Here is a 24444-nt window from a genome sequence, read left to right as displayed (position 1 = left end):
TGTCTGTTTCTCCAGGTGTTAGCAGCAGTAGACAATCACACTCTCAATTCACATCAGAAGAAAGGAGAGACATCAGTGATTTAAATAGTTCTTGGATCTCGGACAGGCTTAGAGAACTGGAACATCAGATTTACTAATTTAGGTCTGATACACCCCTTCATTCCCCAGCTCTGATCTGGCCTGATACACCCCTTCATTCCCAGCTCTGATCTGGCCTGATACACCCCTTCATTCTCCAGCTCTGCTCTGGCCTGATACACCCCTTCATTCTCCAGCTCTGCTCTGGCCTGATACACCCCTTCATTCTCCAGCTCTGCTCTGGTCTGATACACCCCTTCTTTCCCAACACACAACACAAACGAAAGAAAGGTGAGAGGTAAAATGAAAGTGAAAGAACAATGATTAAGGAGTGGACTTCAGAGAAGGGGAGTTTTACTTATAGAGAGAGAGAGAGAGAGGGAGAGAGAGAGAGAGAGCAAGGTGGGCTGGGATGATTTAAAACAGCCTCGACCTCCCAACTCTCACCTGTCAATCACAACTCTCCCCATCAGTCCCCCAGACCAAACACATGCACTGAACTGCAGGTCATTGTATGTGTGTGTGTGTGTGTGTGTGTGTGTGTGTGTGTGTGTGTGTGTCTGTGTGTGTGTGTGTGTGTGTGTATTTGCAGGTCAGTGCTGTGAAGCGACCAGCACCTTAGGGAAGGTCTGTCTGCATAGCGATGAGCCAGCAAGCGAGAGGGAGATGGATGGAGGGAGAGAAAGATAGAGAGGGATGGAGGGAGAGTGAGGCATATGTAGGTATGGAGGGTGAAAGAGGCAGATGTATTTATGGAGGGAGAGGGAGGCGGATGTATTTATGGAGGGAGAAAGAGGCAGATGTATTTATGGAGGGAGAGAGGGATGGAGGGAGAGAGAGAGAGAGGGATGGAGGGAGACAGAGGCAGATGTAGGTATGGAGTGAGAGAGGGAGAGAGGGAGAGGGATGGAGGGAAGCAGAGATGGAACTTCTGAAACAGGAAGCTGCTAGCGATGACATCACTTTACCCGGGAGGAGCGCTTCCTGTTTGACATTCTTCACTCAAGACACACACACACTTGCCAGGAAACCTCCATCAAGACACACACACATACAAACAAACCCACGCACACAAACACACACACACACACATACAAACACACACACGCACACAAACACACACACACAAACGTCCTAAAACAGCTCAGACCAAAGCTGCAGTTCACAAGATGAATTACCAATCAGAGCAAAGAAAATAGCTTTTGATTTAGTGTGTGTGTGTGTGTGTGCCTATTGTCTACAGTAGAGTGATTGTTAAGTGGAGAGTTGAGTTGATTGAAGACTTCTCTGGGGTGGAGAGAGATGAAGTGTGCTGAGCTCAACTGAAACTGAAATAAATACACGTGTGAACTCTGTCCAGTGTGTGTGTGTGTGTGTGTATTTTGTGTGCATGTGTGTTTGTGTGACCACTGTTCTGCTCCAGTGAAGTGGAAGGCCTCACCTCAGCGCTCTGAGACAGCTGCACCCCAACACCACAGCTTCAGCCTGCCCATCACTGTGTGTGTGTTCATCTCTCTTTGCATAGGGGTTTACCCCTGTCCTCCCAGTAGTTTGACTGAGCCAGGCTGGCAGCATGTTAACCCTTCACACACAGTTAATCCTATAGTGAAACTCTGATCTGATCAGTAGATGAATGAAGTTACTGTACGTGCTGTGTTGGGCTGTGTTGGGCCAACCTGGTCTCAGGACTAGACGTAACATACTAAATGTAAATCCGAGACACTCCAATTAGTATGATATGTTACATTTTATATGGTATGTATTCATTTGTGGATGTCCATCATCCATTTCATATGATATAAATTACAATTCGAATATGTTCCGAATTTGCAAAACACCTGATATATTACAAATTCCAATTTGTTGTGGCTAACAACAGCTAGATGGCTAACGTTAGCTAGGCTAGGGGTTAGGGTTACGTTAGGGTTAAGGTGAGGGTTAGCGTTAGGGTTAGCTAACATGCTAAGTAGTTCCAAAGTAGCTAAAAAGTAGTAAATAGGGCTGTGTTGGGCTGTGCTGGGCGGTGTGGGCTGTGTTGGGCGGTGTGGGCTGTGTTGGGTGGTGCTGGGCTGTAATATTTTTTGGGCTGCACTGGGCTGTGCTGGGCCATGTTGGGCTGTGCTATGCTGTGCTGGGCTAGGCTGTGCTGAACTGTGCTGGACTGTGTTGGGCTGTGTTGGACTGTGGTGGGCTGTGTTGGACTGTGTTATGCTATGCTATGCTGGGCTGTGATGTGTTGGACTGTGCTGGGCTGTGTTGTGCTATGCTGTGCTGTGCTGGGATAGGCTGTGCTGAAATGTGCTGAGCTGTGTTGTGCTGGGCTGGACTGTGCTGGGCTGTGTTGTGCTGGGCTGGACTGTGCTGGGCTGGACTGTGCTGGGCTGTGTTGTGCTGGACTGTGCTGGACTGTGATGTGTTGGGCTGTGCTGAGGCTCAGGTGTGAGGGCAGCAATAGCTAACATCAAATTAGGACACAGAAAAAACATTTCCTCCTTTTCCTCTCCATCACACACACCTCCTGGATTAGAAAATAGGTCAGGTGAGAAAAGAGAGAGAAGGACAGAAGGAGAAAGGAGCACCTTGTGACATCGGCTGATGTAAAAGGGGCTTTATAAATACATTTGATTGATTGAGAGGATGTATTTGCTTGCTCATTTTGCAGCACTATATTCTTATCAGTTGTAGTAGCCCATTCAGCATTTCCACAAACAAGGAAACAAACTACACTGAACACCTTCCTAATATTGAGTTGCACACCCTTTTGCCCTCAGAACAGCCTTCAATTTTAAAGGCATGGACTGTACAAGGTGTCGAAAGCGTTCTGGCACATGTTAACTCCAATGCTTTCCACAGTTGTGTCAAGTTGGCTGGATGTCCTTTGGGTGGTGGACCATTCTCGATACACACAGGAAACTATTGAGTTTGAAAAACCCAGCAGTGTTGCAGTTCTTGATACAAACAAGTGTGCCTGGCACCTACTACCATACCCTGTTCAAAAGCACTTACTTTTTTGTCTTGCCCATTCACCCTCTGAATGGCACACATACACAATCCATGTCTCAATTGTCTCAAGGCTTAACATTCCTTTTTTAACATGCCTCCTCCACTTCAAATATACCGATTTAAGTGGATTTAACAATTGACATCAATAAGGGATCATAGCTTTCACCTGGATTCACCTGGTCAGTCTGTCATGGAAAGGTGTTCCTAATGTTTTGTGCAATGAGTGTATGAGGCTGGAACAGACTCAATTATAAACTGGGTGGTTCAAGCCCTGAATACTGATTGGCTGAATGCCGTGGTATATCAGACCATATGACATGGGTATGGCAAAACATTTATTTTTACGACTCGAATTAGGTTGGTAACCAGTTTATAAGAGCAATAAGGGACCTCAGGGGTTCATGATATATGGCCAATAAACCGCCACTTTGCGTCGTGCTTAAGAACGGCCCTTCGCTTTGGTGTATTGGCAAAATACCACACCCTTTTGGGCCTTAACGCTTAATTATAGAGTACCAGTCAAAAGTTTGGATACACCTAGTCATTCAAGGGATTTTCTTTATTTTTACTATTTTCTACATTGTAGAATAATAGTGAAAACATCAAAGTATGAAATAACACACATGGAATCATGTAGTAACCAAAAAAGTGTTAAACAAATGTATTTTATATTTGAGATTCTTCAAAGGAGCCACCTGTCACAACTTCCGCCAAAGTCGGTTCCTCTCCTTGTTCGGGCGGTGCTTGGCGGTCGGCGTCGCCGGTCTTCTAGCCATCATCGATCCACTTTTCATTTTCCATTTGTTTTGTCTTGTCTTCTCACACAGCTGGTCTCAATACCCCTCATTACATGTTGTGTATTTAACCCTCTGTTCCCCCCATGTCTTTGTGCGGAATTGTTTATTGTAAGTGCATGTGCACGTTTTCGCTGGTGCGCGACGGGTTTTGCACCCATTTGTTTATTGTTGCGGTTTCCGGTGGTTTTATGAATAAAACCGCTCCGTTGATTACCCAGTTTTTCTCTCCTGCGCCTGACTTCCCTGCCGCCAGTTACGCACTCCCTTACACCACACTTTGCCTTGAACCCAGCTTTGCACACTCTTGGTATTCTCTCAACCAGCATCATGAGGTAGTCACCTGGAATGCATTTCAATTAACAGGTGTGCCTTGTTAGAAGTTAATTTGTGGAATTTCTTTCCATCTAAATACGTTTGAGCCAATCAGTTGTGTTGTGACAAGGTAGGGGTGGTATACAGAAGATAGCTCTATTTGGTAAAAGACCAAGTCCATATTATGGCAAGAACAGCTCAAATAAGCAAGAGGTAACCACAGTTACGTATTCTGCAGAGGATAAGTTCATTAGAGTTACCAGCCTCAGAAATTGCAGCCCAAATAAATGCTTCACAGAGTTCAAGTAACAGACACATCTCAACATCAACTGTTCAGAGGCGACTGCGTGAATCAGGCATTTGTGGTTGAATTGCTACAAAGAAAGCACTACTAAAGGACACCAAAAAGAAGAAGAGACTTGCTTGGGCCAAGAAACACGAGCAATGGACATTAGACAGGTGGAAATCTGTACTTTGGTCTGATGAGTCCAAATATGAGATTTTTGTCTTTGTGAGACACAGAGTAGGTGAACGGATGATTTCCGTATGTGTGGTTCCCACCGTGAAGCATGGAGGAGGAGGTGTGATGGTGTGGTGGTGCTTTGCTGGTGAGACTGTCGGTGATTTATTTAGAATTCAAGGCACACTTAACCACCATGGCTACCACAGCATTCTGCAGCAATACACCATCCCATCTGGTTTGCGCTTAGTGTGACAATCATTTGTTTTTCAACAAGACAATGACCCAACACACCTCCAGGTGCTGCATCAGATGATCTGCCCTCCACAATCACCCAACCTCAAGATGGTTTGGGTTGAGTTGGACCGCAGAGTAAAGGAAAAGCAGCCAACAAGTGCCCAGCATATGTGGGAACTCCTTCAAGACTATTGGGAAATAATTCCAGAAGCTGGTTGAGAGAATACCAAGAGTGTGCAAAGCTGTCAACAAGGCAAAGGGTGGCTACTTTAAAGAATCTGAAATATAAAATATATTTTGATTTGTTTAACACCTTTTTGGTTACTACATGATTCTATATGTGTTATTTCATATAGTGTTGATGTCTTCACTATTATTCTACAATGTAGAAATATAAAATAATACAAAATAATCCTTGAATGAGTAGGGTAGTGAATGAGTAGTGTTCAAACTTTTGACTTGTACTGTACCATGGCAACTTCCCCTTTTTCAACTTCTTTAAGAAACAGTCTTATAACCACTTCTCCAATGCTGTACACCAGCCCCTCTCCTCTCACCTCTCTCCTCTCTCTCCCCTCCCCTCTCTCTCCTCTGCTCTCTTTCCTCTCTCTCTCTCCTCTCTCTCCACTCTTCTCTCTTCTCTCTCTGCTCTCTCCTTTCTCCTTTCTCCTCTCCTCTCCCCCCTCTCCTCTCTCTCCTCTGCTCTCTTTCCTCTCCTCTCTCCCCTCTCTCCTCTCTCCTCTCCTCTCCTCTCTCTCCACTCTTCTCTCATCTCTCTCCTCTCTCTCCTCTCTTCTCTTCTCTCTCCTCTTCTCTCTCCTCTCTCTCTCCTCTCTCTCTTCTCTCTCCTCTCTCTCCTCTCTTACTCTCCTCTCTCTCCTCTCTTCTCTCCTCTCTTCTTTCCTCACTCTCCTCTCTCTTCTCTCTCCTGTCTCTCCTCTCTCTCCTGTCTCTCTCTTCTCTCTATTCTCTCTCTCTTCTCTCTCCCCTCTCTTCTCTCTCCTCTCCCTTCTCTCTCCTATCCCTCCTCTCTCCTGTCTCTCCCCTCTCTCTCCTCTCTCTCTTCTCTCTCTCCTCTCTCCTATTTCTTCTATTTTCTCTCCTCTCTCTTCTCTCTCTCCAACTGTTCTTAAACGCTAGTAAAACTAAATGCATGCTTTTCAACTGATTGCTGCCCGCATCTGCCTGACTAGCATCACTACTCTGGACGGTTCTGACTTAGAATATGTGGACAACTACAAATACCTAGGTGTCTGGTTAGACTGTAAACTCTCCATCCAGACTCATATTAAACATCTCCAATCCAAAATTAAATCTAGAATCGGCTTCCTATTTCGAATCAGAGCCTCCTTCACTCACGCTGCCAAACATACCCTCGTAAAACTGACTATCCTACCGATCCTCGACATCGGCGATGTCATTTACAAAATAGCCCCCAACACTCTACTCAGCAAACTGGATGCAGTCTATCACAGTGCCATCCGTTTTGTCACCAAAGCCCCATATACCACCCACCACTGCGACCTGTATGCTCTCGTCGGCTGGCCCTCGCTACATATTCGTTATCAGACCTACTGGCTCCAGGTCATCTATAAGTCTTTGCTAGGTAAAGCTCCGCCTTATCTCAGCTCACTGGTCACCATAACAACACCCACCCGTAGCATGCGCTCCAGCAGGTATATCTCACTGGTCATCCCCAAAGCCAACACCTGCTTTGGCCACCTTTCCTTCCAGTTCTCTGCTGCCAATGACTGGAATGAATTGCAAAAATCGCTGCAGTTGGAGACTTATATCTCCCACACTAACTTTAAGCCTCATCTATCTGAGAAGCTAACCGATCGCTGCAGCTGTACACAACCCATCTGTAAATAGCCCATCCAACTACCTACCTCATCCCCATATTGTTTTTATTTACTTTTCTGCTCTTTTGCACACCAGTATTTCTACTTGCACATCATCCTCTGCCCATCTATCACTCCCGTGTTAATTTGCTAAATTGTAATTACTTCGCTACTATGGTCTATTTACTGCCTTACCTCCCTACTCTTCTACATTTGCACACACTGTATATAGACTTTTTACTGTACGTTTGTTTATTCAATTTGTAACTCTGTGTTGTTGTTTGTATTGCACTGCTTTGCTTTTTTTAAGTACAGTACAGGCTGGAGGTTCAACTTGTTTCACTGAGACAACTCCACATAACATCTAAGACTTGACAGAAGCAACGCTGAGCTGCTCAATGCTCATCACACACCCCACACATCTCACACCCTGGCACACCTTCCTCCTCTGTACAAATCACTGGCAGCACAGTGGTACATCACCATGACAACCTGGACCGGTGAAAGGGGTGGAGCCTGCTTACCTGTCAATGATGACGGGGTCAGAGGGCGTCTCGTTTCTGTTGCCACAGCTCTTCTTATCACAACACCGACTGAGAGAGGGATGGAAGGAGAGAGAGAGAGAGAGAGAGAGAGAGAGATGAGAGATGGGAGAGAGAGAGAGATGGGAGAGAGAGAGAGAGAGATGGGGAGAGGGAGAGAGAGAGGGGAGAGAGAGGGGAGAGAGAGAGATTACGGAGAGGAGAGAGAGAGATACAGAGAGGGGAGAGAAAGAGGGAGACAGAGAGAGAGAGAATTAATGAGAGGTGAGAGAGAGATAGGGAGAGGGGGATGAGAGAGATTGGAAGAGGGGAGAGAGAAATATAGACAGGGAGAGGGGAGGGAGAGAGATGGGGAGAGAGAGCGATAGGGAGAGGGGAGAGAGAGATAGGGAGAGGGGAGAGAGAGAGACAGAGAGATAGGAAGAGGAGAGAGAGTGTGTGTTCATTCAAAAAGGGTGACTGAGGTTATTAGGAGATGCTGGGACAGTGACAGCTTCAGGTTCAGAACTCTCTGAAGCCTCCGGGCTCTATTCTCAGTTAGCACCATGTCTCTATTCTCAGTTAGCACCATGTCTCTATTCTCAGTTAGCACCATGTCTCTATTCTCAGTTAGCACCATGTCTCTATTCTCAGTTAGCACCATGTCTCTATTCTGACATCATTAGAAAACCAGACATTCTATCTTCTCTATTTCTCACAAGGACTCTTTCTCCACCTCCCTCCTTTTCTCCCTCCCTTCCTACCTTTCTGTCTGCCCCTCTCTTTCTCTTTCTCTTTCTCAATTCAATTCAATTTAAGGGCTTTATTGGCATGGGAAACATAGGTTAACATTGTCAAAGCAAGTGAAGTAGATAATAAACAAAAGTGAAATAAACAATAAAAATAAACAGTTAACATTACACCCACAAAAGTTCCAGAAGAATAAAGACATATCAAATGTCACATTATGTACAAATAGTACAAACTGGAAAATAAATAAACATAAATATGGGTTGTATTTACAATGGTGTTTGTTCTTCACTGGTTGCCCTTTTCTTGTGGCAACAGGTCACACATCTTGCTGCTGTGATGGCACACTGTGGTATTTCACCCAATAGATATGGGAGTTTATCAAAATTGTGTTTGTTTTCGAATTCTTTGTGGGTCTGTGTAATCTGAGGGAAATATGTGTCTCTAATATGGACATACATTTGGCAGATTAGGAAGTGCAGCTCAGTTTCCACCTCATTTTGTGGGCAGTGTGCACATAGCCTGTCTTCTCTTGAGAGCCAGGTCTGCCTATGGAGGCCTTTCTCAATAGCAAGGTTTTGCTCACTGAGTCTGTACATAGTCAAAGCCTTCCTTCATTTTTAGTCAGTCACAATGGTCAGTTATTCTGCCACTGTATACTCACTGTTTTTTAAAAGTCTTCCCAGTGTGTCAAGTATTAAGTAAAAATGGCGCCAGAGAAGAAGGCAGACATTTTACGTGTCTCCAACCGATTGTAGTTTTTTGTTCGTTTTTTGCGTTGTTTGTAACTTATTTTTTAAACTTATTTTGTACATAATGTTGCTGCTACCATCCCTTATGACCGAAAATAACTTCTGGACATCAGGACTGTGATTACTCACCACGGACTGGCAGAATCCTTTTTTTCCTTTAACGAGTCTGACGAGCCCGAGGCGAACGATATACTGTTTTCTTGGGAACAGGCTCAGATCCCATTGATTTGTAGGGGATCAAATAAACCCCACTTCCTTCCATTTTGATAGCAAACGTGCAATCTTCAGAGAATAATATCGATGACCTACGTGCAAGATTAAACTGCCAACGGGGACATTCAAAACTGTAATATCTAATGCCTTTCGGAGTCGTGGGTGAACGACGGCACTATCAACATACAGCTGGCTGGTTATACGCTGTACCGGCAGGATAGAACAGCGGAGTCTGGTAAGACAAGGGGCGGTGGACTATGTATTTTTGTAAATAACAGCTGGTGCACAATATCTAAGGAAGTCTCGAGCTATTGGTCGCCTGAGGTAGAGTATCTCATGATAAGCTGTAGACCACACTATCTACCTAGAGAGTTTTCATCTGTATTTTTCATAGCTTTTTACATACCACCACAGTCAGAGGCTGGCACTAAGACAGCATTGAATGAGCTGTATTCCGCCATTTGCAAAAAAGAAAACGCTCACCCAGAGGCGGCGCTCCTAGTAGCTGGGGACTTTAATGCAGGTAAACTTAAATCAGTTTTACCAAAATTCTATCAACATGTTAAATGTGCAACCAGAGGGAAAAAACTCTGGACCACCTTTACTCCACACACAGAGACGGCTACAAAGCTCTCCCTCGCCCTCCATTTGGCAAATCTGACCATAATTCTATCCTCCTGATTCCTGCTTACAAGCTAAAATTAAAGCAGGAAGCACCAGTGACTAGATCAATAAAAAAGTGGTAAGATGAAGCAGATGCTAAGCTACAGGACTGTTTTGCTAACACAGACTGGAATATGTTCTGGGATTCTTCAGATTGCATTGAGGAGTAGACCACATCAGTCATTGGCTTCATCAATAAGTGCATCGATGACATCATCCCCACAGTGACCGTACGTACATACCCAAACCAGAAGCCATGGATTACAGGCAACATCCGCACTGAGCTAAAGGCTAGAGCTGCCGCTTTCAAGGAGTGGGACTCTAACCCGGAAGCTTATAATAAATCCCGCTATGCCCTCCAATGAACCATGAAACAGGCAAAGCATCAATACAGGACTAAGATCGACTAAGAATGAATCGTATTCTGATGCTCGTCGGATGTGGCAAACCATTACAGACTACAAAGGGACGCATAGACGAGGGTTGATGTTTGAAAAACTTAAACGCCGGCATGGAGTAAAGATTCCTGCTGCGGCAGGGTGTTCGGTGGAAGAATGTAGCTTAGCAGTTGGCGCTATCATTGGGTATGAGAGCATAAAATCAGCCTCAAGGACGAATAGCGCTGTGGTGATATTCTTAGATTCCATTGAAAAGGTGAATACGATAGTTGAGAATGGTGTTGTATTGCACGTTCGTTCTAGGGACAATAACGTACCAAACACACAGACGTCAGTATTTCCTCTTATGAATCCGGCAAAGAAAGTAATACTTTCTAAAGTGCCACCATTTGTTGGAGATGAAGTGTTGGAGGGAGAGTTCTCTCCTCATGGTCAACTTGTATCTATGAAGTGTTGGAGGGAGAGTTCTCTCCTCAGGGTCAACTTGTATCTATGAAGTGTTGGAGGGAGAGTTCTCTCCTCATGGTCAACTTGTATCTATGAAGTGTTGGAGGAAGAGTTCTCTCCTCAGGGTCAACTTGTATCTATGAAGTGTTGGAGGGAGAGTTCTCTCCTCAGGGTCAACTTGTATCTATGAAGTGTTGGAGGGAGAGTTCTCTCCTCAGGGTCAACTTGTATCTATGAAGTGTTGGAGGGAGAGTTCTCTCCTCAGGGTCAACTTGTATCTATGAAGTGTTGGAGGGAGAGTTCTCTCCTCATGGTCAACTTATATCTATGAAGTGTTGGAGGGAGAGTTCTCTCCTCATGGTCAACTTGTATCTATGAAGTGTTGGAGGGAGAGTTCTCTCCTCAGGGTCAACTTGTATCTATGAAGTGTTGAAGGGAGAGTTCTCTCCCCATGGTCAACTTGTATCTATGAAGTGTTGGAGAGAGAGTTCTCTCCTCATGGTCAACTTGTATCTATGAAGTGTTGGAGGGAGAGTTCTCTCCTCATGGTCAACTTGTATCTATGAAGTGTTGGAGGGAGAGTTATCTCCTCATGGTCAACTTGTATCTATGAAGTGTTGGACGGAGAGTTCTCTCCTCAGGGTCAACTTGTATCTATGAAGTGTTGGAGGGAGAGTTCTCTCCTCAGGGTCAACTTGTATCTATGAAGTGTTGGAGGGAGAGTTCTCTCCTCATGGTCAACTTGTATCTATGAAGTGTTGGAGAGAGAGTTCTCTCCTCATGGTCAACTTGTATCTATGAAGTGTTGGAGGGAGAGTTCTCTCCTCATGGTCAACTTGTATCTACAATAAAAAAGGTTATTTTTGGATGCAAATCTCCTTTCCTGAAACATGTCGTGTCTCATAAGTGCACATGATTTTAAAGAAGGATACTGACGAACTGAAGTTAGCATTCAGTTTTAAGATTGACGGATTTAATTGTGCTCTATGCTTTTACTGAATCAATTAAATACTTTGGCTGTGGGAAGAGAGGGACATTTGGTATGTTACTGTCCCGAGAACGAGCGTGCAGACCCCGGAAGCAGTTCTAGCGTTGGTGCAACTAATGCACCACCGCGAAGGGATGAACATGCTAAGGGTTCAGTGGAAGGGAGAAGGTGGGCAGATGTGGTTGGAAAAGTAGGAAAGGAGAGTTGTGTAGCTACAGGGGCTTTTACGGTGGATCAGAGCAAAGAGGGAGGGGAAACAGCCGGTGAGACTGGGGAAACAGCCGGTGAGACTGGGGAAACAGCCGGTGAGACTGGGGAAACAGCCGGTGAGACTGGGGAAACAGCCGGTGAGACTGGGGAAACAGCCAGTGAGACTGGGGAAACAGCCGGTGAGACTGGGGAAACAGCCGGTGAGACTGGGGAAACAGCCGGTGAGACTGGGGAAACAGCCGGTGAGACTGGGGAAACAGCCGGTGAGACTCGGGAAACAGCCGGTGAGACTGGGGAAACAGCCAGTGAGACTGGGGAAACAGCCGGTGAGACTGGGGAAACAGCCGGTGAGACTGGGGAAACAGCCGGTGAGACTGGGGAAACAGCCAGTGAGACTGGGGAAACAGCCAGTGAGACTGGGGAAACAGCCAGTGAGACTGGGGAAACAGCCGGTGAGACTGGGGAAACAGCCGGTGAGACTGGGGAAACAGCCGGTGAGACTGGGGAAACAGCCGGTGAGACTGGGGAAACAGCCGGTGAGACTGGGGAAACAGCCGGTGAGACTGGGGAAACAGCCGGTGAGACTGGGGAAACAGCCGGTGAGACTGGGGAAACAGCCGGTGAGACTGGGGAAACAGCCGGTGAGACTGGGGAAACAGCCGGTGAGACTGGGGAAACAGCCGGTGAGACTGGGGAAACAGCCGGTGAGACTGGGGAAACAGCCGGTGAGACTGGGGAAACAGCCGGTGAGACTGGGGAAACAGCCAGTGAGACTGGGGAAACAGCCAGTGAGACTGGGGAAACAGCCGGTGAGACTGGGGAAACAGCCGGTGAGACTGGGGAAACAGCCGGTGAGACTGGGGAAACAGCCGGTGAGACTGGGGAAACAGCCGGTGAGAATTGGAGTTCAACTGGAGATTGAAATTAAGGTTCTCATTCTAAGAGAGATTGATAAATCAGTTGAGGATAAACAGGAAGTAGAGATTGATAAATCAGTTGAGGATAAACAGGCTGAAGTGATGGTGCTATTTCCCTCTGGGGAGGACAGCGAGAGCGAGTCATCTGACGTATCATAACAAAATAGCGAGAGAAATGGGGTGGAAGGGAGGTATGGGATTGAGAAGGTACGTCAATTTCTAAAATTGACAAAAGGGAAGAAATATATGCAGGATTATGTAACAGATGTTTTTCCTGAAAGTGATTTGTTTATTGAATATGCAAAGGTTCTGATGTCAAAAATAACACGGGGAGGTTTGACAAGCCCTGAAATCGCTAGACTGAAGAAATTTGTCACGAGAGTAACAGGTGATTTAAATTCTAAAGGAAATTAAAGAGTTCAGTCACAGCCTGTAAAGTGAAGTGTTTTCTGTCTCTTACTCTGTATTTTTTTATTTGTAATATTGAAAATTAAGTTGTGGCAACAGGAGTGTGGGGGGGGGGGGGGGGGCAGTGGTGTGTAGTTCTCAAAAGGGTTTTTGCCTTTGTCATATAAGGTTGAAGAGGTAGTTGAGCATCAGAGCGAGATATGAAAACACCACTATGTGTTTAATACATGTATTTGCCCCAGGGTGGTAGTTGAGAGGGTATGTTTTTTACAGACATTATCAAATACCATTGAGAAATGTCACACTGAGGCTTATTTATTTATTGCTGGGGATTTTAACTGCACAGTCAGCGATTTATATAGAAACCACAAAGAACCTCATATAGCCTCAAGGACTTTTTAAAATGCCTTATTGTAACACATGAACTGTGTGATATTTGGCGGAGCCAACATTGAGGCACGAGACAGTACACACGGGCCCTTGTGAGAGAGAACACCATCTCTCTGACCAGGTTAGATAGGTTTCATTGTTTTGAGCATCAATCCTCAGTGGGATTTTCTGATCATTTTTTAATAACAGAGGTGGTGTTCATTAACGCTGTAGAACCCACAAGCGCATACTGGCATTATAATATAACTTTATTGAGTGATGCTCATTTCAGGAACTGTTTTAGTTTTCTCTGGGAGAGGTGAAGGTCTGAAAAGGCCAGTGTTGTATCCCTTCAACAGTGGTGGGATTTAGGGAAAATCCAGATTCAACAATTCTGTACACGATGAATGTCACCAGAGACATCACCAGATCAATAAACGCCCTAGAGTCTGAAATAGTGGAACTCCTGACGTTGGTTGAGACCACAGGAGACCGAGGCCATATTCAGGCCCTCAAGAGACCTGCTGGCTATCAGAGCACAGGGGGCATTGGCAGACCTGCTGGCTATCAGAGCACAGGGGGCGTTGGCAGACCTGCTGGCTATCAGAGCACAGGGGGCATTGACAGACCTGCTGGCTATCAGAGCACAGGGGGCATTGACAGACCTGCTGGCTATCAGAGCACATTTTTCTTTGGTTTAGAGAAAAAGAATGGACCAAGAATTATTAATTGCCTCAAATCAGCTGTTGGACAATAGCTCACTAGCCGTAGTGAAATTAGAAAGAGGGCACTATGCTGAGCTCTACAAGTGTGAGTACAAAGAGAATAAAACAGTGACACAGCAGTTCCTTGGTGGGCTCCCACAGGTGGCTGCAGAAGCTCAGGTTGAACTAGAGCAACCATTGTCTTTGCAGGAGCTATACACTGCATTAAACGGCATGGAAATGGAAGGGCACCAGGCATTGATGGGCTTCCCATTGACTTTTTAAAGTATTTTTGGGCCATGTTGGGAGAGGATTGGCTAGCAGTAGTTAACGATAGTTTGACCGGAGGGTTACTACCGATAAGCTGCAGGAGGGCTGTCCTCACCCTACTGCCAAAAAAGGGTGATCCTAGGGAGGTGAAGAACTGGAGGCCCGGTGGCTTTATTGTGCACTGATTATAATATCCTGTCCAAGGCTTGTCCAACAGGCTGAGGGAGGTGATGGGGCAAATCATACACATGGACCAGTCCTACTGTGTTCCCAGTAGGCAGATAGGGAATAACATTTTCCTGATTGTGGATTTTTTGGGTTGGATGCTGGTTTAATTTCAATTGATCAGGAAAAGGCATTTGACCGAGTCGAGCATCAATACTCAATACTCATCAATACTTGAGGAATTTGGTTTTAGCTCTGGTTTTATTGCCATGATCAGGGTGATATATGGTGACATTGAAAGTGTACTGAAAGTTAAAGGTGGCTTGAGTGCTCCCTTTAACTTCTTCAGGATTGGTGGGTAAATATCAGACATAGACATATCTGATATTGGCAGAAAGATGAAATTCGTGTTAATCTAACTGCACTGTCTAATTTACAGTAGCTATTACAGTGAAATAATACCATGCTATTGTTTGAGGAGAGTGCACAGTTTTGAACATGAAAAGTTATTAATAAACAAATTAGGCACATTTGGGCAGTCTTGATACAATGTTTTGAACAGAAATGCAATGGTTCATTGGATCAGTCTAAAACTTTGCACATACATTGCTGCCATCTAGTGGCCAAAATCTAAATTGCACCTGGGCTGGAATAATACATTATGCATTGCATTTCAAAGATGATGGTACAAAAAATATATATATATTATCTTTTACCAGATCTAATGTGTTATATTCTTCTACATTCCTTCCATTCCTTCCACATTTCCACAAACTAAAAGTGAGGTATTTGGCAGGGGTGTTCTTTGCCTGGAATGTTATATGCCATCGCTATAGAGCCACTACTAAATAGCATTAGAAGTCGCATTGAAGGGGTGTACATTTCTGAGGATATTCCTCCTATTCGTCTCTCAGCCTATGCTGATGATATAGTAATTTCTGTGAAAAATAAAGCAGAGGTGGATAGTTTGAGTCTCATGGTTAAGCGGTTTAGGGGAATATCCTCTGCAAAGGTAAATTGGGAAATGTCTTGTACTTTACAGATTGGAAAATGGTCTGGAGGGATCATGGCTTTGCCAGGGGGGCTGTAATGGCGTAAGGGAGGAAGATTCTGGTGAAGGGAAAAATCATCACCCTAAAACAGTTAAGGGCCATGGCTGGGCCCACCTTAATGGATGGAGGACGGGGGGCTGAACATTTGGGGTTGAGGTCAGAAAGGATTGTCGGACAACTGCTGTAAAGCTGCAGGAAGGCTCTGTCAGTAGAGGAGTGGTTTATGCTTAATAATCACAAGAAGGTACAAAATGAAAATGTCCCATTTCCAAGACTACGGATTTCACCAAATATCCCAAAGTCAGAAAGAAAGGCGTTATTACTGTATTTGAGAGGGTTGGAAGAGGTGGGTTTGGATGAGGTGAATGGGAAAGACTTATATATGGGGTGTGTCAAGGTTTTGAATAAAGATAAATTGAAGAATAGAAAATACACTCCTTGGAGGGTAAAACTGGGCCTTGGTGACAAGGTAAAGCCAGCATGGAGAGCATTGTACAAGCCACAGTTACAAAAGGGCACTGGTGACATGCAATGGAGGGTTTTGCATGGCATCATTGCGGTTAATGCTTTTGTATCTGTTATTAAATCAGATGTTGGAGATGGATGTCTTTTTTGCAACATAAGGGAAACCATTTTTCACTGTTTTATGGCGTGTGAGAGGATAAAGCCTCTTCGAAATACTTGAGTCTATATTTACAGCTGTAGGGGAGATTGTCAATAACACTGTTTAATTTTGGGGTTTCAATATAGTAAGCAACAGAAAATAAAATGTCAACTGTTACATTTTATTTTGGGACAAGCTAAGATGTCATCACACCCTGATCTGTTTCACATGTCCTCGTTACTGTCTCCACCCCCTCCAGGTGTTGCTTGTTTTCCCCAGTGTATTTATCCCTGTGTTTCCTGTCTCTCTGTACCAGTGTATTTATCCCTGTGTTTCCTGTCTCTCTGTACCTGTGTATTTATCCCTGTGTTTCCTGTCTCTCTGTGCCAGTGTATTTATCCCTGTGTTTCCTGTCTCTCTGTGACAGTTCGTCTTGTCTGTTTCCAAGTCAACCTGCGGTTTTCCCGTTCTCCTGCTTTTTGCATTCTCCTTTTTCTTTTTTTTGACCCTTGCCTGTTTCTGGACTTTGTACCCGCCTGCCTGACCATTCTGCCTGCCTTGACCACGAGCCTGTCTGCCACTCTGTACCTCCTGGACTCTGATCTGGTTTTGACCTTTTTGCCTGTCCACGACCATTCTCTTGCCTACCCCTTTGGATTAATAAACATTGTAAGACTCCAACCATCTGCCTCCTGTGTCTGCATTTGGGTCTCGCCTTGTGCCTTGATAGATGTCATTGTGTTCTGAGTAGGAAACATAAGATAGATACTGGATATGGACAGGATGTAAGATGTGTTTTTAAAGGATTAGTCAAATCCAGAATAATAGTGAATTTTGAGTTCTTCTCGGCTGTAAAAGATCTCCCATTGTTGAGGAGAAGTGGGTTTATGAAGGAGCGGTTTGTTTTGTGAAAGAGAGGAAACTATTTTTTGTTGATGAAATGAGTTGAAATGTTGAAATGTATATATATATATGTTTTTTTATTTAATTTAACACATTTTTATTTAGGAATGACACATTTGTTGTTCAATTTCTGAAAAGGCACAGTGTGCCATTATTTGTGTTAATAATTAAGTATAAAATAAAGGTTTTATAAAAACTCAACTCTCTCTCTATACACTAGATGACCAAAAGTATGTGGTCACCTGCTTGTCGAACATCTCATTCCAAAATCATGGGCATTAATATGGAGTTGAAGTTGGTCCCCCATTTGCTGCTATAAAAGCCTCCACTCTTCTGGGAAGGCTTTCCACTAGATGTTGGAACATTGCTGCGAGGCCTTGCTTCCGTTCAGCCACAAGAGTATTAGTGAAGTCAATCACTGATGTTGGGCAATGAGGCCTGGCTCACAGTCGTTGTTCCAACTCATCCCAAAGGTGTTCGATGGGGTTGTGTAGGCCAATCAAGTTCTTCTACGGCAATCTCAACAAACCATTTCTGTATGGATCTCATTTTGTGCACAGGGGCATTGTTATGCTGAAACAGGAAAGGGCCTTTCCCAAACTGTTGCAACAAAGTTGTAAGCACAGAATTGTCTAGAATGTAATTGTATGCTTTAGCGTTAAGATTTCCCTTCACTGGAACTAAGGGACATAGCCCGAAACATATAAAAAAAGTCCCAGACCATTATTCCTCCTCCACTAAACATTACAGTCGGCACTATGCATTGGGGCAGGTGGCATGGCATCTGCCAAACCCAGATTTGTCCATCGGGCTGCCAGATAGTGAAGCGTGGTTCATCACTCCACTGCTCCAGAGTCCAATGACGGTGAGCTTTACACCACTCCAGCCGACGCTTGGCATTCCGCGTGTTGATCTTACGCGCTTGAGCACTTAGCGGTCCTGTTCTGTGAGCTTCTGTGGCGGTTGAGCCGCTGTTGCTCCTAGACGTTTCCACTTCGGTCCTGTTCTGTGAGCTTGTGTGGCAGTTGAGCCGCTGTTGCTCCTAGACGTTTCCACTTCGGTCCTGTTCTGTGAGCTTGTGTGGCAGTTGAGCCGCTGTTGCTCCTAGACGTTTCCACTTCGGTCCTGTTCTGTGAGCTTGTGTGGCAGTTGAGCCGCTGTTGCTCCTAGACGTTTCCACTTCACAATAACAGCACCAGCAGGACAGAAATTTGATGCACTGACTCATTGGAAAGGTGACATCCTATGACAGTGCCACGTTGAAAGTCACTGAGCTCTTCAGTAAAGCCATTCTATTGCCAATGTTTGTCTATGGAGATTGCATGGCTGTGTGCTTGAAATAGGCGAATAAACTAATTTGAAGGGGTGTCAATATACTTTTGTATATCTCATTCTCTCTCGCTCCTCTCCTCCTCCCATCCTCTGACTCTCCCTAACCCCAATCTCTCCCTCTCTCTCTCAGAACTGGGTCATGCTGTGGTCCCACTATACCTGGGGAGAGTTGCATTTTGGGTAGAGGGGGAGGGGGAAGCAGACTGACGAGCCGTTTCTGAATAAACCGATCATCTGACTGTACCCAGGGGAGGCAAACACACACTGAGAATATATGTTTGCATAATCCCTCTCTCTCTCTCTTTCTCTCTCTCTCTCTCTCTCCCTTTCTTTCTCTCTCTCTTTCTTTCCCTCTTTCTTTTGTCTCCCTCTCTCTCTCAACATATATTATCCGTCTTACCTGCACATTATCTCGTGAGTCAGTAGAACCCGACACATCTCAGGGTTCTTATCCTGTCCCTCATAGATGATCGCCTGGAGAGAGAGAGAGGGAGAGGGAGAGGGAGAGGGAGAGGGAGAGGGAGAGGGAGAGGGAGAGGGAGAAGGAGAAGGAGAGGGAGAGGGAGAGGGAGAGGGAGAGGGAGAGGGAGAAGGAGAAGGAGAGGGAGAGGGAGAGGGAGAGGGAGACAGAGAGGGAGAGAGAGATAGAGAGATAGAGACGGAGAGTGAGATAGAGAGAGAGGGGGGGGGGGGGGAGAGGGAGAGGGAGAGGGAGAGGGAGAGGGAGAAGGAGAAGGAGAGGGAGAGGGGGAGGGAGAGGGAGAGGGAGAGGGAGAGGGAGAAGGAGAGGGAGAGGGGGAGGGGGAGGGAGAGGGAGAGGGAGAGGGAGAGGGAGAGGGAGAGGGAGAGGGAGAAGGAGAAGGAGAGGGAGAGGGGGAGGGGGAGGGAGAGGGAGACGGAGAGGGAGAGAGAGATAGAGAGATAGAGACGGAGAGTGAGATAGAGAGAGAGAGGGGGGGGGCAGAGATGTTTGTTAGTAAAACAGTTTGCCTCGTGGTGATTCTTCTTTACAACCTCACACAAAATGGTTTTCATCTGGTAGCATGAGATATATAACGTGTGTGAGCAGTTGGTCTGCCAGACTGTAGTATAGTGCACCTTCTGGCCCTTTCAGCACCTCTTCCAACATCCACAGTCCAGTTTCACCTCTCGCCAACCACACCTGTGAGTCACTTACAAACACACACACACACACACACACACACACACACACACACACACACACACACACACACACACACACACACACACACACACACACACACACACACACACACACACACACACACACACACACACACACACACACACACACACACACACACACACACACACACACACACAAACACACACACACACACACACTATCACATTTCATGAAAGAGATGGTACCTGTTTGGTCATGGAATCGATGAGGCGCACGTAAAAGTCCTGTTCTGTCCTGATACCTATAGACAGAGAGAGAGAGAGATACCGTAAAGAGAGAGATATACAGTAAAGAGCGAGAGATACCGTAAAGAGAGAGATAAACAGTAAAGAGAGAGATATACCGTAAAGAGAGAGATATACAGTAAAGAGAGAGATATACAGTAAAGAGAGAGATATACCGTAAAGAGAGAGATATACCGTAAAGAGAGATATATACAGTAAAGAGAGAGATATACCGTAAAGAGAGAGATATACCGTAAAGAGAGAGATATACAGTAAAGAGAGAGATATACAGTAAAGAGAGATGTTGGAGAGACAAAGATAGTTAGCCTATACACTGAGTATACCAAACATTAGGAAAATCCTTCTTTAACCTGTCTCCTCCCGTTCATCTACACTGATTGAAGTGGATTTAACAATTGACATCAATAAGGGATCATAGCTTTCCTCTGGATTGACCTGGTCAGTCTGTCATGGAAAAATCAGGTGTTCTGAATATTTTGTACTCACTCTATGTACTGTATGCTGTTAGTGTTTGCGATGTGCTCAGAAACATAGACCTAGTTTCAGTTTCAATTCAAATACAATATTCTGGATTGGTTCATGTTAAAACAGATAGAAGGCCATTGTTCGTAGAGCCACATACGTAAGGTCCAACTATACATGACATAGGCTGTTGAATAAACTATTTGTAAAAAGTAGATATTCAAAAATTATAGCATTACTAGGCTAATACTATTACTTACATTAAATTAATGATTTGAATAATAATAACAATCTGTGTTATTTTCATATATCAATAAAACATTTACTGTCATTTTTTTAATCCCATATATTTTATTCAAATTAATTGTGTGTGTGTGTGTGTGTGTGTGTATGCTGACCGTACCATTGCTGTATAGGAGCTGTAACCTGTACTGTATCCCATTGTTGGTCTTTTCCCCTGGCGTTTCCTGCCAACACACACACACACACTCAGTCAAGTCACGAAGAGCAAAACCCACAACACACACAGATTTACAAAAGGCCAAAACATTATCTTTAAATGTAACAAATATAAATTTCAATATCAATATCAGAAACGATATAATAACTTTAAAAAACGATATGTCAATAATTTTCAAAAAACGTCCCATGATAAACAGAACTGATGGGAATGACTTCAGTGCCTTAGTGCCATATAAAGTGAAATTACTATTGGTAGGCTAGAGAACTGCCTTATAATACTATACTAATACATTATATTTGTTTTTAACCAAATACATTATATTTTAATACTGCAACAATAGCCTACTAGAAGAAAAGTGCATGTCTAAAGAGTTGACTGGTGACACTTGCAAACTTGCATAAATAATTAAAAACAGTTAGTGCTGTAATATTGTCAATAGCTATAAATTATGCTACAATTTCGCTTTAAAACGATGGAATATGAGCACATGATCGACGCGCCCAGGGATTTGAATAATAAATACAACATAAAGTATCGAATATAACAGCTTGGACAGCGGATTCCTTCCATGTGGTCCAAACTAATATAAGAAAACCTCTAATCCATATCTATATAAATTATTGTAAGACAACATTTGTATTGTTAATGTAGTAGTAAATTAAGCAATATATTAATAAGGCTCATGTATGTAAATAAACTGCTGCAGATTTCTAAGCAATGTATAATGTTTTGGGAAATCTCACTTTTTCCTTTTCAACAAATCCAACGAAGCTGGTTCTCTCTATCTCCACCGGCTGCCCTTGTCTGTCGTACAGAGCCAGCACGAAGTGGAAGAAGTTGGATTTGCGGAGGTTGGAGGGCGGTTGCTTCTCGAAATGTGCCCGGGCCAGAGCCATGCCGCTGCGGATACAAGTAGCACCAAGCCCCGTTAGCACAACTTTCACATGGATGCCACTGAATTCGTTCACAAATGACAAATTATTTAAAAAAATTGAAGTAAAAGAGTAAAACACTAATGTTCTGGTCACCGAAATCGTCAATATATCTTGATTTTTATTTTACATTTTAACCAATTTTTAAAATAAATTCACACTGAAATGTCATATTTGAAGTCATTTGCAAATTTCTGAAAACAGTTATGGGTCAAAACATATATTTACATATTGTCAAAGTATAACGTTAGCCTATATGAATAGTTTGGATTTGGTCGCTAACGTTACATGGATAGCCTGTGCTAGATGGGGGAACGTTTTGTCGACTGTAATAATCAACCTGTCTCAAAAATAGTGGTTGTATTATTGTTTTACTGCGTTATAATTATTGACGTTTCATTATAAATAACTCAGTGCTAATAACTATGCTGTACAACTAGGCCTGTGTCTGACATGTTTAAATCCTTTGGATATAGTGTTTATTTTGATTGATTTAATGAATAGGCTAATAGCCTACAGAAAACAGAAATAAAAACATTATGTAGGCTATGCTATAGCATAGCTTCAATCACAGACATAAAGCCTGCATGCAAAAGCTATAATAAAATATCCCAAGTCAACATTAGGCTATATGCCTAGAAAAGAAAACCAGCAGTCCATTGAGAGCGCAATCCTGTCCCTAAACACATGTGGTCCGTCTCAGATAACAGGGCTGGGGTAGAGATCCATCTCCTCTCCATTCCCCGGGGCCAGTTCTGACCGGCTAGCCACGTCGGGCTTACCTCTGGGCGGCTGTGTTGACGTCCAGCAGCCCGGCGCCCTGCATCCAGCTCCGCACCGCGTTCATCCCGGCCACCATGGGCTCTTCCTTCATAATACTTCCGCTCCTCTGGATGTTCTCCTGGATCCCAAACATCAAAACTCACGGTTCCTCTCCCCGTCACTCACTATTTCCCTCTCGCTCCCTCTCTCTATCGTTTCCTTTTCCTTCCTTCCCCGTGGCTTTTGATCACACCGAAGGCGATAGAGATGGTTAGGCGTAATGTTTATCACTTATTTTTTACTTTTCTCTCAGTAACGAGAGAAAGAGAGAAATATGAAGGATATGAGGGTCTGCTCGTGGACGGGAAAGGAGCTGTCAACATCCAGAGGTTAGTGACCTGTGCGTCAACAACTCTTGTGATGAAGATAAGTGCTCCTGGACCATCAGGTGAAAGTGACGAGGGGGCGCCAAGAGGATGAGAGACGCTGGCTGTCTTCTGGTTCAAGGAGCGCTGCCAGAAATCATTAAACGTCACTTCAAGAAAGAGACAATATTTTAGAGAAGACAAACAGGCATCAACCAATCAAACAAGTGTTCTTTCTTCCTCTAGCCTACTGTTGTTTATTTTTTTCAGTGATCTCTCTAGTTCTCAGATAAAAGGAGCGCGCGAAGAGACGGAAGCAAGGAAGTCCCACCGAAGAGGCAAAACCTCCACCAGGCGATTGATCCGTTCGTTGCTCCTGTCCTTTCGGGAGTGATTTGCGGTATATCGGTATTTTCTTGTCAACGGAATCACTTCTGAAGGTCTCCGGCAAAACGAATACCAGTGAACTCAGCTCAAAGGGAAGCGGGCGTGTCCGGTGAAGTGGAGGGTAACGCCCCCAAACACAGTGCGTGCAGGGTCGTTGATCATCATCTATCGATGGTCCTCAACTCAGCCATGTTGCATCCCCAGCCTAATACGCACACACAGTCCCGCCCCAACCACTTAACCAGAGTGTGTGTGTGTGTGTGTGGGTGCGTGATCAATGGGCATGCCTTGTGATTTAACGTCTCTCTCTCGCTCTCTCTCAGACACACACACACACACACACACACACACACGCACACTTTTTTAATGCAATACTGCCATCTAATGTCTCATTCCCAACCAGAGAAAATCACTACCTCTACTTTGTCTATAGACAGATACTCTACTCCTCTCACCATAGCCGGGGGAAGCACCCACTGATACATGGAAATACTTTGGCCAAAATTAGGCAAAAAAAAACAACTTATTCCCTTAAACGTTTTACTTCTGTCTAAACATGTAGCTCCCGAGTGGCGCAGCAGTTTAAGGAACTGCATCTCAGTGCAAGAGGTGTCACTACAGTCCCTGGTTCGAATCCTGGCTGTATCACATCTGGCCGTGCTTGGGAGTCCCATAGGGCGGTGCACAATAGGCCCAGCGTCGTTCGGGTTTGGCTGGGGTAGGCAGTCATTGTAAGTAAGAAATTGTTCTTAACTGGCTTGCCTAGTTAAAATACAGAAGATCAGTAGCTTCTAGATTAAGTTTTATCACAAGCACTTACAGTTGGGAAGACCAACATTTGGGCATCACGCACGCCAAAAATAGCTTGTTGTGTTGTGGACATATATACAATCCAACCTCTAACCCCAGCTCTTTTACTGTTAAAATGGGTACCCCAGCAATCAATCAATCAATCAATCAATCAATTTTATTTTATATAGCCCTTCGTACATCAGCTAATATCTCGAAGTGCTGTACAGACACCCAGCCTAAAACCCCAAACAGCTAGTAATGCAGGTGTAGAAGCACGGTGGCTAGGAAAAACTCCCTAGAAAGGCCAAAACCTAGGAAGAAACCTAGAGAGGAACCAGGCTATGAGGGGTGGCCAGTCCTCTTCTGGCTGTGCCGGGTGGAGATTATAACAGAACTATGCCAAGATGTTCAAAAATGTTCATAAGTGACAAGCAT

At 44.5% G+C, this 24444-nt stretch overlaps 2 protein-coding genes across 4 annotated transcripts in view; both read right to left on the bottom strand.

The window, feature by feature from the left end:
* LOC139581658 (uncharacterized) overlaps positions 1-7245 on the bottom strand; it is a 16764-nt gene extending 9519 nt beyond the window's left edge. The window contains exon 1 of the mRNA XM_071411651.1: positions 1-7245. This exon is cut by the window's left edge and continues 2582 nt beyond it. The gene's annotated coding sequence lies outside the window, so the exon portion shown is untranslated.
* LOC139581656 (transcription factor COE1-A-like) overlaps positions 1-23424 on the bottom strand; it is a 123907-nt gene extending 100483 nt beyond the window's left edge. For all 3 annotated transcript variants that reach the window (XM_071411647.1, XM_071411648.1, XM_071411649.1), the window contains exons 1-6: positions 22486-23424; positions 21515-21671; positions 20712-20775; positions 19787-19842; positions 18795-18868; positions 7253-7321 (exon numbers count right to left, since the gene is read on the bottom strand). In XM_071411647.1, the coding sequence (XP_071267748.1) occupies positions 7253-7321; positions 18795-18868; positions 19787-19842; positions 20712-20775; positions 21515-21671; positions 22486-22619 (554 nt within the window). In that variant the 5' untranslated portion in view covers positions 22620-23424. The remainder of the gene's footprint in view (positions 1-7252; positions 7322-18794; positions 18869-19786; positions 19843-20711; positions 20776-21514; positions 21672-22485) is intronic.
* Positions 23425-24444: the final 1020 nt, after the last annotated feature.

This window comes from Salvelinus alpinus, chromosome 7 (genome assembly GCF_045679555.1).
Source record: "Salvelinus alpinus chromosome 7, SLU_Salpinus.1, whole genome shotgun sequence".
Classification (NCBI taxonomy): Eukaryota; Metazoa; Chordata; class Actinopteri; order Salmoniformes; family Salmonidae; genus Salvelinus; species Salvelinus alpinus.
Note: the sequence above shows the minus strand (reverse complement) of the source record. Positions and strands in the feature narration are given on the sequence as shown.